Source organism: Hyperolius riggenbachi, chromosome 6 (assembly GCF_040937935.1).
Source record: "Hyperolius riggenbachi isolate aHypRig1 chromosome 6, aHypRig1.pri, whole genome shotgun sequence".
NCBI classification, from domain to species: domain Eukaryota; kingdom Metazoa; phylum Chordata; class Amphibia; order Anura; family Hyperoliidae; genus Hyperolius; species Hyperolius riggenbachi.
In genome coordinates, this window is record NC_090651.1 from 65,467,617 (window position 1) to 65,481,279 (window position 13,663).

At 45.3% G+C, this 13,663-nt stretch overlaps 2 protein-coding genes across 4 annotated transcripts in view; both read left to right on the forward strand.

Annotated features, from left to right (window-relative positions):
* USP24 (ubiquitin specific peptidase 24) overlaps positions 1-13,663 on the forward strand; it is a 273,414-nt gene that overhangs the window by 143,220 nt on the left and 116,531 nt on the right. For all 3 annotated transcript variants that reach the window (XM_068239422.1, XM_068239420.1, XM_068239421.1), the window contains exons 14-17: positions 361-456; positions 536-697; positions 2,936-3,043; positions 11,385-11,534. In XM_068239422.1, the coding sequence (XP_068095523.1) occupies positions 361-456; positions 536-697; positions 2,936-3,043; positions 11,385-11,534 (516 nt within the window). The remainder of the gene's footprint in view (positions 1-360; positions 457-535; positions 698-2,935; positions 3,044-11,384; positions 11,535-13,663) is intronic.
* On the forward strand, positions 7,468-10,720 carry LOC137521254 (uncharacterized). The gene is made up of 2 exons (XM_068240245.1): positions 7,468-8,315; positions 8,670-10,720. Exons 1-2 carry the CDS (start codon positions 7,862-7,864, stop codon positions 10,718-10,720), a joined length of 2,505 nt encoding a protein of 834 aa, XP_068096346.1. The 5' UTR covers positions 7,468-7,861.

Sequence of the window (13,663 nt, forward strand, 5' to 3'; positions counted from 1 at the left end):
ACTGAGGCACTACCTTCCCATACTGGGCACTATACTAGCTATACTGGGACACACTGGGGGGGATCATGCGGCCAGCATTTCCTACCCCCGGCTTATATGAGGGTCAATTATTTTTCCTGTTTTTTTAGGCAAAAGTTGGGGGGTCGGCTTATATGCGGGACGGCTTGCTTGCGAGTATATACGGTATCTCTAATGAATGTTCTTAAAGTCTTGCTCTGTGCATCTAACACCAAAGACTTCACTAATACCAATTGAACAGCCTATGTGTTCATGCTGAAACAACTTAATTATTGAGTCCTTTTCTTGCCTCTGTTTTCTGTCATATCTCTGATATCCAGCTTATTATTTGTGTCTGTTTAGAGCTGGGAAATTGAAACTGATCGTGTTCGTCAGAAGCTGTTGAGCCTAATTGGGCGTATTGGACGAGAGGCACGCAATGAGACCACAACAGGAAAGGTGAGCCCCGGATCGGGCATGGTGATACCACCCCATGCCTGTGATTTACACATTTACCATCTCATCTGTTGGCCTGCAGGTGCTGGAGGTCCTCTGGGATCTTGCCCACTTACCAACTCTGCCATCTAACTTAATCCAACAAGCCTTAGAGGAGCATCTGGCAATCCTGAGCGACGCCTATGCTGTAAAAGAGACCATCAAGAAGAGCTACATTATTAAATGCATTGAGGACATCAAGAAGGTCAGGATGTAAATATGCTGTACATAACCGGTCTGATGTTCCAAGTGTAATTTCAGTTGACCTAGGCGTCAAGGAGGTATTTTTCCCCTAGGCTTTTCTTTTTCCTTTAAAAAGTAGATGTTTGTGAACAAGCAGTCTTAGGTATCCCCCTATGTTTCCCAGCAGTCATAGGTGTTCCCCGATGTTTCCCAGCAGTCATAGGTGACCCCCAATGTTTCCCAGCAGTCATAGGTGTTTCTCAATGTTTCCCAGCAGTCATAGGTGTCCCCGATGTTTCCCAGCAGTCATAGGTGTTCCCCGATGTTTCCCAGCAGTCATAGGTGTCCCCGATGTTTCCCAGCAGTCATAGGTGTTCCCCAATGTTTCCCAGCAGTCATAGGTGACCCCGATGTTTCCCAGCAGTCTTAGGTGTCCCCCAATGTTTCCCAGCAGTCATTGGTGTCCCTCAAAGTATCCCAGAAATCATTGGTGTCCCTCAATGTATCCCAGCAGTCATTGGTGTCCCCAATGTATCCCAGAAGTCATTGGTGTCCCTCAATGTATCCCAGCAGTCATTGGTGTCCCCAATGTATCCCAGCAGTCATTGGTGTCCCCAATGTATCCCAGAAGTCATTGGTGTCCCCCAATATCTGTCAGCATTCATAGGCAGCTACATTCTCTGTGTGAGGTGATCATTGCCTCTGTCAGTGTTAGCAAGTGCTACAAAGCTGAAGACATACTGTGGGGTAAAAAAGCTATAACAAGTTTTGGGGGAAGCTGAGACAAAACAGTGCACTGAAAAGTGGTAAACACGTTGGCGAGCACTGAAAAGCTCAGGCACTGAAACTTTGTGGCACCACTCACATTTTATAGCATTGCACTTACCCCCACGCATGCAAGCTGAAGGGATAGTACATCTATGTACAGTTGGTAGGCTCCCTGCACACTGCAAATCCGTTTTGTGATTCCGATTTTCCCTGAACACATTCAACAGAAAAACGGATCAAAAAATGCAGCATGCAGTAAAGATTAAAAATCGGAATCTGATGTAAAAAACTATTAAAAAGCGGAATCTGAATCGCATGCAGTGTGCAGGGAGCCGTAGACAGAACTGCTGCTATTATGCACTGTGCTGTCTTTCCTTTCCCAACCGCCCCCAGCAATTGTACACGCTGCACAGGTTTATCACAGCGACTCATCTGTACAGCGTTGGCTGCCTGATGGATCAAGCTCAATCCTAACAGATGACACTAAGGGTGCCCATACACCACCCTGTTTTGACTTTTCAGACGGCTCAAAGGAGAATCTATGCAGCAACATAGCCACACAATCAATTTTTTCAATCGATTTCTGACTGAAATCGGTTGATAGGATCGATCAGAAACAAACTGGTCCATGTTTGTTTCTTACTTTGTACAGCGCCATGGAATATGTTGGCGCTTTATAAATCAGTAATAATGCTGTAAAATCTTGGTCGCAAGCGCTTGATCAGGTGCGCAGTGGTAACGGCGTTCGATATCACGATGACTGACGCACCTCCAATCTGGTGTCTCCCCCCCCCCCCCCCCAAGTGTATTTCTCTCCCCATCCCCCCCCCCCCCCTCTTCCACCCCTGAGCCTGTGTGCAGTGTGTAAAGCTCACCTGTCAAGCCAGCACAAATTCTGCCCTTCTTTGGTGTCTGGGGTCACCGCAAGGCCCCGGTGACACCGGCGGATATAGTGACGTCACTACAGGCAATGAAAACAATTGGAAATCAGTGTGCAGTGTGTGGGCAGGCAATAGATCCCCCTCTCATCAGAATCAATCAGCGAGGGATCTATCTAACCGATCTGATGGCAGATTGGCTAAGTATGGCCAACTTAATTGTGTGTATACGTAAAGCTGCTAAAATGTTCACAGTTGATATCAGAGAGATACATCTTACCTGATCTGCTATACATCTTATTCTGTATGACCACCTTAAATAGCATTTTTAATATCTGCTTTGAAATTAAATGAATGAGAGAGAGCGAAGATTGAGTGTTGTTCTTTGTATTGTGTTGTTGCCCTGGGCTGTGCTGTATTCCACTCGCTGTGATCATTTTGTAAAGACAGTTATTCCTTTGTGTTGTCTGCTGTGCATAGAAGACAGTGGCTGCCAGATTCACTTCTTCACCTTCGCTGGCTTGTCTCTCCTGCTCAGGAACAATGTGATTTGATTATGTAACGTGTCTTCATTCATCATTTACACATCGCTATTTATTTATTTATTTATTCAGTCATCTCAGCACAACAACCCGCAGGTGGTGTGGGTGGTCCCAGCCTTACGCCAGCTTCACGAGATCACCCGATCGTTTAACAAGCAGACTTATCAAAAGCAAGACAAGGTGGGTGACCTGTCTCGATCTGAAGCCAGTGAGAGTAATATGGTGGTTGCCATTGCTTTAATAATAATAATAATTCCTTTTTTTTCTTGTATAGTGCTTTTCTCCTGTCGGACGCAAAGCGCTTGCGAGGCAGCAACTAGAGCGCACTCAGTAGGCAGTAGCAGTGTTGGGGAGTCTTGTCCAAAGAGCTTCTTACTGAATAGGTGCTGGCTTACTGAATAGGAAGAGCCGAGATTTGAACCCAGGTCTCCTGTGCCACAGGCAGAGCCCTTAACCATTACACTTTCCAGCCACTGCTTTACATTTACAGCAAACTCCCTGGTATCCAGCACCAGCCTAAAGAGCACAAACCTACACCACCCTAGCCCTGTGCAGCAATAAATACCAGACCTCCTGCAATGTCTGCTAACCTACCTGTAGCTCCCGGCATGTTGCTTGACCCACGTCAGGGACATGTGACATGACCGGTTCCCATCTAGGCAAAACCTTTCAATTTTTAATCCTATGATCTACAGCTCTCCTAGTATGGGTAAATAAAATCTTTAAACCAGTTGGAAATACTTTTCTTTTCGTACGCTCAAACACTGGTCACATGACAAGAGTGTTAATCCTCTTTCCACATTTTGGAGAGCTGCACCTTCCAGACCTGATATACAGAGGCGCCAGAGTAGAGTAAAACGTTTTAAAAACCGCTTAAAAGGAGAGGGGGATGTTAAGGTGGACTCACCTCCCTCTTACAAAAAAAGAAAACTCACTTGAGTCTCAATAAAATAGAATTGTCAAGTAATTTATTCAACTCCACAAATGCAACGCGTTTCGCGGGCGTGACCCCGCTTCCTCAGGCAAAAATGGGAGCACAACTCAGTGGGTCAAGCAATAAGTTTGAGCGCCTCTGTCCACCCTGGGTGGAGGGGTGCATCCCCATCTACTATCTACAGAGAGCGACTTCTTAACCTGAGTGGGGTCAGGTCCTAATGCTCCCCACCTGCATTTAAAGTGGTTGCCTATTGGTAACCCGTGTTTGTGAGTATATATATACATACAATTGTATTGAACTCTTCATTTTACCTGACAATACTGCACCATATTGGGCTCTCGATTCTCTTCTTGTTTTTAAGCATACTTCCAGACCTGGCACACCTGCTGGCCACCATTGGTGGTTGAGTGACAGTTTGGCCATAACCTGATTGAGAAGAGGGGGTGGAAAGCATGTCTCCTTTGACCTCTTCTCCCTTCACTCCTCACCTGACTCCTCGTGGGAAAGGGTTGGAGATTTGAGGGCAGGGGCGTAACTAGAGGAGAGCAGCATCTTCAATCGCAGGGGAGCCCAGAGCTGTGGTGCCCCCAACTACTAACCCTCCCTTCCTCTGATACAGGTGACTATACTGCAGAACAGGTGTTTTGTGGCTGCACTTGTTATGGGTGTGAAGATCACGATGGCCATACTTGTTTTATGACCATACTGAGATGGGCCCTAAGGTCATAAGAGGCACAAAGGGGGAGGTAAGGGAAGGGGTGTGATCATTGAGGGGGCCCATGTCTTGTAGTTATGCTACTGTTTGAGGGAGAACAAGGAGCAGTAGCAGTGCATGTGACTGCCAAACAAATACCAATGGAAAGGTGTTTCAGATCATCTTTATGATTTTATCTTCATCATCTTATGCTAGTGGGAAATGTAGAGACTGCTCTACTGTTATAAAGTTTTAATATAGAGAAGTGATGTTGTTTATTAATTGCCTATTGACAAAGAGCATATTTAAAGTGACACTGAAGCAGAAAAAAATAATTGATATAATAAATTGGTTGTATAGTATGAATAATTAAAAGAGCATTTAGTAGCAAAGAAAAGTCTCATATTTTTATTTTCAGTTCTATCGTTTTTTGTTTTTTTATAACATTGCATCAGTCTCTAATATTTGCAGTTTACACACTACTCAGCATTCTAAATGATTTCAAAGAGCAGGCTAATGACATTTTAAACTTTTCTCTGCAGAAAAATAACAAAATACAGTGACACACAGTAACAACTGGAGTTTCTTAACTCTTCCTGTACTGGAAACAATATTAGACACATCTAATGTGCTGCTAATGTTTTATTTCTTAGCTGTACTACACATTCAAATCATTATATCATAAGTTTATTTTCACTTCAGATTCCCTTTAAAGCTAAATGCAAGGTACAGTGCCATTTTCCCAGAACGTCCTCCTGACAGCACCCCTCCTATGAGACTTGTCTCCCTCCCAAACTTTGGACAGGAAGCTAGAAGATACAAATTTGCATAACAGGCAGGCAGGAGTAGTATATAAAGATGTTACTCACAAAAGGTATTCAGTTGTTTTTCCTGTCCCGGACGGGACGCTTTGAGAGGTCTCCAGGTGCTACTACGTCAGGCGGCGAGTGCAGCGTGCAGCGCGGGCATAGTAAGGCTGAGCAGGGGACTCAGCTGGTCCAGCGCACAGCGTGGAGGAGGCTTCTCCTAGAGATGCGGAAGCTTTATGGCGGCAGGAGCGCGAAACCGGAAGTTCCGGGTGGAAGTGACGTCATGCGCATGCGTCCCGCATGACGAGTCAGCTGACGGCATAGCGGCAGGGGCCGCGGCGGTGTTAAGATTGACTTCAGCTGCAGGTAATTAACAGGGTTATATATATGTGAATGTTAGCCACGATCACCATTGCTGTCGGTGATCATGGAGGACGCTGTAGGCCCTTCTCCTCTGACTTCTGCGGAGTCTGGCGCTATCCCCTCTCTGGTGAGCTGTAATTTTTCAGACTTTGAGGGAGTTGATTTGTAATCATAGGTCCACCTTGTAAGGCTGACAGTCTGTCTTTATTTCTTTTTAGCCTAAAGCCCCAAAAGGTGATAAAGACAAAGACAAGGCTGTGTCTCAGCAAGGTCAAGGGGGACAATCTTCTGGTAGAACTGAGAAACGCTGTGTTATGTGCAACTCTCGCTTCTATTCTTCCTCTACGAAGAAACTGTGCCAGTCTTGTAGAGAGAAGGTGGTAAAGGAGGAATCCCCAGTGGTATTTAAGGACTTGATGGGATGGATGCGGTCTGAGATGGCCTCGGCCATTAAAGAGATAAAGGATTCAGCAATGGCGGAATCTACAGTTCCTTCTACTTCTGCTGCTGATACTGTGCCTGCTCCCTTACCAGCCCCGGTGATTGAGGGGCACAGTCAGTTAGAGGCTTCACCTCATCAAGTTGCAGCTAAACGTAAAAGAAAGGATAATGAATCAGGGGATTCAGATTTATCTGGAGAGGAAGGAGAGATTTCATCTTTGGAGGAGATTTCTGGGGAGGAGGAGGAAAACCCAGAGGTTACTCAGAAGTTTGCTTTCGCACCCAACTTAATGAAAGACTTGTTGTCGGCAATGCAAAATACTATGGGGATAACAGTGGAGCGGAAATCTTTGACCCCCTTGGATCAGATGTACGTGAGTTTGGCGGAACCCCAGAATTGTTTCATCCCAGTCCATTCCTCTCTAAAGTCAATGATTGGGAAGGAGTGGGATGACCCTGAAAGGAGGGCATTTTGGCCCAAGTCTTTCTCGTCGTTATCCTTTCAGTCCGGAAGATCAAAAATTCTGGGGTCCGGTTCCCAAACTGGACCCGTCGTTTTCAAGGGTGTCGAGAAAATCCGATTTGCAGTTTGAGAACTTTGGGAATTTAAAAGACCCCATTGATAAAAAGATGGACAATCTGTTGCGTAGAGCTTGGGAGTCAGCATCTTTAACATTTAAACCAGCAGTGGCATCCACGGCAGTGGGACGATCCCTTAACCTGCCTGGCGTTCTATTAAGATCGCCAGGCAGGCTGCGGGAGGGTTTTTTTTGAATAAAAAAAAAACTATTTCATGCAGCCAACTGAAAGTTGGCTGCATGAAAGCCCACTGGAGGGCGCTCCGGAGGCGTTCTTCCGATCGCCTCCGGCGCCCAGAATAAACAAGGAAGGCCGCAATGAGCGGCCTTCCTTGTTTTGCTTATATCGTCGCCATAGCGACGAGCGGAGTGACGTCATCGACGTCAGCCGACGTCCTGACGTCAGCCGCCTCCGATCCAGCCCTTAGCGCTGGCCGGAACTTTTTGTTCCGGCTACGCTGGGCTCAGGCGGCTGGGGGGACCCTCTTTCGCCGCTGCTCGCGGCGGATCGCCGCAGAGCGGCGGCGATCAGGCAGCACACGCGGCTGGCAAAGTGCCGGCTGCGTGTGCTGCACTTTATTTGAGCCAAATCGGCCCAGCAGGGCCTGAGCGGCAGGCTCCGGCGGTACTGGACGAGCTGAGCTCGTCCAGACCGCCCAGCAGGTTAAAGCTTGGCTCACGCAGACTCAGTCTAAGATAGCTTCGGGGGTGCCCAGAGAAGAAATTTTAGAGGACTTTCCAGATTTGTTTAACGCTACTAATTACTTAAGTGATGCAGCGGATGATACGGTTAAATTAACGGCCAGAACAACTGCCCTTGTCAACTCGGCAAGGAGAGGTATATGGGTAAAAACATGGCAGGGGGACAATTCGTCTCGCTCCAAGTTGTGTGGTTTGCCCTGTGAAGGTGAACTGTTATTTGGTTCAAAGCTAGACCAGACGCTAGAGAGAACCTCAGATTATAAGAAAAATTTTCCGACCAAAAAGAGAGCTTTTCAGTACAGGGGCCCAGCTCGCAGCGGCAACAAGGAACCTGAGGCAAAGATCCCACCTAAAAAGAAGTGGATTCCAAATAGAAACCAAAAAGGGAAGGCTCTTTTTCCCCGGTCCAACCAACCCAATAAGCAATGACGCCAGTATTCCAGTAGGGGGAAGGCTTTCCCACTACTACGAAACATGGTGCCAGCGGTTCACAAGTCAGTGGCTCTTGAAAATAGTGTTGGAAGGTTACAAGATAGAATTCGAGTATCCCCCACCCCTGCAGTATGTGGTAACTCCACAGCCAAAATCACCAGACCAAAGGAAGGCATTACAGGAGGAGGTTGCTTCCCTTCTGGAAAAAAGAGTGATCCGAGAGGTACCATCCTGCCAGAGAGGCCAAGGGTTCTACTCACCAGTTTTTCTGATAAAAAAGCCTCAGGGAGCCTTCAGATTTATTCTAAATTTAAAGGGGTTGAACAGGGCCGTAAAATACAGGAAGTTTCGAATGGACAATGTGAAGTCTGTAATAACCCTGTTGCAAAAAGACTGTTTTCTAGCTTCTCTGGACCTCAAAGATGCCTACCTGCATGTACCAGTTCATCTAGAGTCCCAGCAATTCCTAAGATTTGCAATTCACCTACAAGAAGAGGTAAGACATTTCCAATTTAATGTGTTACCTTTTGGGCTAGCTTCATCACCTTGGCTGTTCACAAAGGTGATGGCAGAAGTTTTGGCAGTCTTGAGGTGTAGGTCCATTAACATCATTGCTTACCTAGATGATTTATTGATTTGGGGTAATTCTTTACAGTCTGTAAGTGATCAGGTTAAGATATGCATTGATAATCTAGAGTCTTTAGGCTGGTTAATTAACTGGTCAAAATCGGCGCTAATACCCAGCCAATCTATGGAATATCTGGGGTTTATTTTTTCCTCCCGCCAGCAAAGAGTATTTCTCCCAGAAAGAAAAGTTTCGGCAGTACTTAATTCTGTTCTTTCTTTTCAGAAATCAAGGTCCATCAGTATAAGAAAAGCCATGGCACTTCTCGGTCTGTTAAGCTCAGTCTTCCCTGCAGTACAATGGGGTCAATTCCATGCCAGGAACCTGCAGTTGTGGATACTAAGGAGCTGGAACAGGAACATTTCAGCACTAGAAAGGAAGATTCTGATCCCATACGGTGTGAAAGTGTCGTTAAACTGGTGGCAGGAACTGTCTCACCTATCGGAAGGCCGCATGTGGTTTTTTCCAGTACAAAGAATCATAACGACGGATGCCAGTACGTGGGGGTGGGGCGCTCACATGGACTCTCTACCAGCACAAGGGCAGTGGTCCAGGGCTATGGCAATAAGATCCTCCAACAGCAGAGAACTGGAAGCAGTATGGAGAAGCCTTCAATTCTTCAAGGATCAAATCAATCAGTGTCATGTCCTGATCAGGTCCGACAACAGCAGTGTAGTGGCTTACCTGAATCATCAGGGAGGAACAAGAAGTCGTCGGTTGTGGTCTCAGACAGCAAGGATTCTGCATTGGGCAGAGAGCAACTTAACATCCGTCAGAGCAGTTCATTTGAAGGGGACTTGCAATGTTGTGGCAGACTATCTCAGCAGGTCAGCGATATTACAAGACGAATGGTCTCTGAATCCAGAAGTATTTGTTCAGATCAGCCAGGCATGGGGCACCCCTGCAGTAGACTTATTCGCAAGGAGACAAAATTCAAAGTGTCTAAAGTTTTGCTCCCTGTATCCAAAGGACAATCCGTGGGAAATAGACGCTTTCTCGATAGAGTGGCGGTTGAACCTGATGTATGCATTTCCCCCAATACCTCTGATATCAAGGGTTCTGAACAAGATTATGCAGGACAGAGCACAAGTAATTCTCATAGTACCTTTCTGGCCGAAAAGACCGTGGTTTGCTCTGTTACAGAATTTAGCGATGTGTCAACCAATAATGTTACCAGTCAGAACAGATTTGTTGTCGCAGGGCCCAGTTCTTCACCCGGACTTCAAGCGTCTTCACCTTTCAGCATGGAGATTGAGTGGGGAATCCTGAAATCAAAGGGGTTTTCGGATAAACTTTCTGAAACGTTAATACAATCCCGCAAGAAGGTGACGAGGCAGATTTATCAGAAGACATGGAAAATTTACTGTGAATGGTGTACAAGGAAAGAGAAGGATTCTAGACTTTCCGCCTCAGCTCTGGAATTTCTTCAGGATGGATTTCAGATGGGGTTAAGTTCCAGCACTCTTAAAGTTCAGACAGCAGCTTTGAGTGTATATTTAGAGAGAAGATTAGCTCAGGAGGAGTTTTTTCTTCGTTTTTTTCAGGGAATTAAACGTCTCAGGCCTGTGGTGATATCTAAGGTGCCCCCTTGGGACTTGAATGTGGTGTTACAGAGTCTTTGTGAACATCCCTTTGAGCCTCTGGATCAGATTCCAGATAAATTTCTGACGTTGAAAACGGCCTTTCTTCTGGCAATCACCACAGCCAGGAGAGTCAGCGAACTTCAGGCCTTATCCATTAAGCCACCTTATTGTACCATCTCGGAGGATAGGATTACTCTACGTCCAGACTTTGCATTCCTTCCTAAAGTGACTTCAAAGTTTCATCGATCTCAGGAGATCTTTCTGCCATCATTCTGTGATAAACCAACTAATGAAAAGGAGAGGAAGCTTCATTGTTTGGATGTTAGGTGTATCCTTCATTATCTTGAAAGGACTGCATCTTGGAGAAGATCAGATGCCTTGTTGGTGCTGTTTGCGGGGAAATTCAAGGGGAGGCAAGCCTCTAAGACATCAATTGCAAGATGGATCAGACAAACTATCACCGCGGCTTATCAGACTCAAGGGAGGCCTTTACCGACCTCAATTAAAGCTCACTCCACAAGAAGTGTATCAACATCTTGGGCAGAGAGGGCAGGCGCCTCGATAGAGCAGATTTGCAGAGCGGCCACCTGGTCCAGCCAAAATACGTTTGTCAAACATTATAGACTAAACTTATTAGCCAATACTGATCTAGCATTCGGAAGAAAGGTGTTGCAGGCAGTAGTCCCTCCCTAACTTATAATGTTCTTGTTTATCGTCTCATAGGAGGGGTGCTGTCAGGAGGACGTTCTGGGAAAGCCAAGCTTACCTCGGGTAATGTCTTTTCCAGTAGTCCGAGTGACAGCACCCCTCCGGCCCACCCTAATAAAGGGCATAATTAAATTAATCGTTTCAGCAGCATTTGGTGTCCGTGTCTTTTTTTATAACTGAATACCTTTTGTGAGTAACATCTTTATATACTACTCCTGCCTGCCTGTTATGCAAATTTGTATCTTCTAGCTTCCTGTCCAAAGTTTGGGAGGGAGACAAGTCTCATAGGAGGGGTGCTGTCACTCGGACTACTGGAAAAGACATTACCCGAGGTAAGCTTGGCTTTTTTATGTATTGTATATGTATTATGAAAACCTAATTTCAGAATTGATTTGTAATGTGTTTTAATAGACACAGGTGTTTTATGCAGGCCATTTCTGATGCCAGACACATCCCCTATAGGTTTGTAGGCCTGTGAGCATGATGGTATCATCACATCACTCCTCTTACTGACCTGCTGGAAGGGCTTTCTTTTTAAACTTCATATACAAATTACTGTCTGATGTAAAGCATATTTTATTTGTGATGCTGGGATGTAGCTGTGTGGCTGACCTTAGTCTAATCACTAAATATCTTTCATGTTTTTCAGAGCATCATCCAGGATCTGAAGAAGAACTTTGAGATTGTTAAGCTGGTAACTGCTAGCCTGGTGGCGTGCCATCGTCTGGCTGTTAATACTGTCGGTCCCGGAGGGCTGGTCGGATCCACCTTGGTTGATGGCAGATACACTTACCGGGAGGTATCAGACACTGAAAGTCTTGATCTAGAAATCTGTGCCAACAGCTTCATTTATTTGTTACATATATTCTCCATTTACTCTCTTACTTAAAGCATAACACCATTCAGAAGAATTTCACTTCCTGTTATTCCAAAAGGAATCAGAGGAAAGACATTCAGGACTAGTTTAACCATTTCAGGAACATGCGAGGTGAAATCTATAATGTGCTTGTACACCCCGGTCTCTGACAGCACTTAGATTTCCCCTGTCCACTTTTTCCCGTCGTAATCTGTTGCAGTCTGATGACAGCTGAGCTCAAGCTTCTGATTGGCTTCTGACCCTGTGATTATTGCGAGCCAATCGCAGTGATCATAAATTCAAAATAGAAAAATAAAAAGTTCCTTGTGATAGGAAGGCGTGCCAAATTTTCTTTTAAACTGTACCTGTTGTCTGGCACTCATGTTGATCTTCTGACATCAGTAGCGTCTGGAAAAATCCTGTAATGTGGTTAATCCAAACAGGCTACAGTCAGAGCACCTGTTCTGCATGCTTTTTCAGTCTATAGGGCAGACTGAGTCACCTCCGGACACTCCGGTTTCCTCCCACATCCCAAAAACATACAGATAAGGCAATTGGCTTCCCTCTAAATTGGCCCTAGACTACGATGCATAGTCCATCTCCTCTGAGGGACAGTTAAGTGACCGTATACTCTGTACAGATGATGTTTGCGCTATATAAATCTGGGCTGTGGAGTCGGTACAAAAATCTTCCGACTCCGACTCCTCAGTTTCTGAAACCACGACTCCAACTCAGACTCTGGGTACCCAAAATGACTGACTCCTCGACTCAGACTCCTTAGTCTAATACTTAACAGGGCTGTGGATTTTGTACAAAAATCATCCGACTGTATGAAATCAACAACTCCAACTCCGGGTGCCCAAAATTGCCTCGACTCCAACTCCGACTCCACAGCCCTGATATAAATGCGAAATAATAGTAAATAGCTAAAGGTATTAGATACGCCGCATCAGGGGGACAGCCAGGCAACTTGCATTGTTAAAAAGGAAATAAATATGGCAGCCTCCATATCCTACTCACCTCGGGTTCCGTTGAAGAGGCCAAAGCAGCGCTGTCTTCAAGCAGTTAAGTGACATAGGGCTCTATTCATAAAAGGCTGTGCGGGGAAAAAATCTTGGAGGGAAAATACCGCATTCGGTATTTTAGACTTCTGTGTGCTAATTCATAAAAAAAGTTTACAATTGCGATAGAAGTTCGGTATTTACCCGAACTAGGCTGGCGGTAACATGAGAAGCTGCCTGAGTTGATTCATTTTCTTCTTGCAGAGACAGCGTTACAATAAGAGGCAGCCCCATCTTCCCTTTAGATGTGCATTTAAAAAAAATTAACTGCCTCTCCTTGCCCCGAATCTGCGATGAATCTGTCTATTAGTCTTTCTAAACAATCTATTAAATTGCCACAGCTTAGAAGAACTTCAAGAAATGTTACACATGCAGGCTATCTGATGTATAAAACATGAAAACAGGTACCCAAGAGATTAAAAAACACAGCCTGGGTATTCTGGAAGCCTTTTTTTGTTCCGTCCTCGCCGCTGCTGCCTGGGAGATCTGTCTCCATTAACTTGGCTGTTATCCGCTCTCTTATCACCTTTTCTAAACAGACGGTATTCTCCGTCCCAATACCGCCTGCTCTAATCTTTATGAATTGACATTTAGTGACGTGTTGAGATAATCACTGCATAAGGCTGTAATTTCCTGCACTGCTCAGGAATGAATGTCAGCTTTTCATGCAGAAACCGCTTTTATGATTTGACATTTTAAGTGCTCAGTAAAGTCAGCTGTTTTCAGCATTACCGCATGCGGGAATAATTTATGAATAGAGGCCATAGTTGTATATGGCCCAGCAAGCTGTGAATTTTGCTTAGGATCTTGTCATATAGGACTTTGTGCTGACACAGCAAAAGAAATAGAGATGGTCATTGAGATGCTAATTATTCAGAGTTTATGCAGATTTTACTGTAAGTTGATGCAAATGCTTCAGCATCTGGGTTTGGTCAGTTTTTAGGCTGCATAACATTTGCAAGAGCTCTGAATTATTTGCATCTCACTGACCATCCCTAAGGGCTCTTTCAC

Excerpts from the sequence above, each read along its gene's own strand:
- LOC137521254 (XM_068240245.1), top strand. The coding sequence starts at position 7,862 with ATGGTGCCAGCGGTTCACAAGTCAGTGGCTCTTGAAAATAGTGTTGGA. Across the intron at positions 8,316-8,669 it reads CAATTCACCTACAAGAAGAG|AAATCAAGGTCCATCAGTAT; the intron begins GTAAGACATTTC and ends CTTTCTTTTCAG.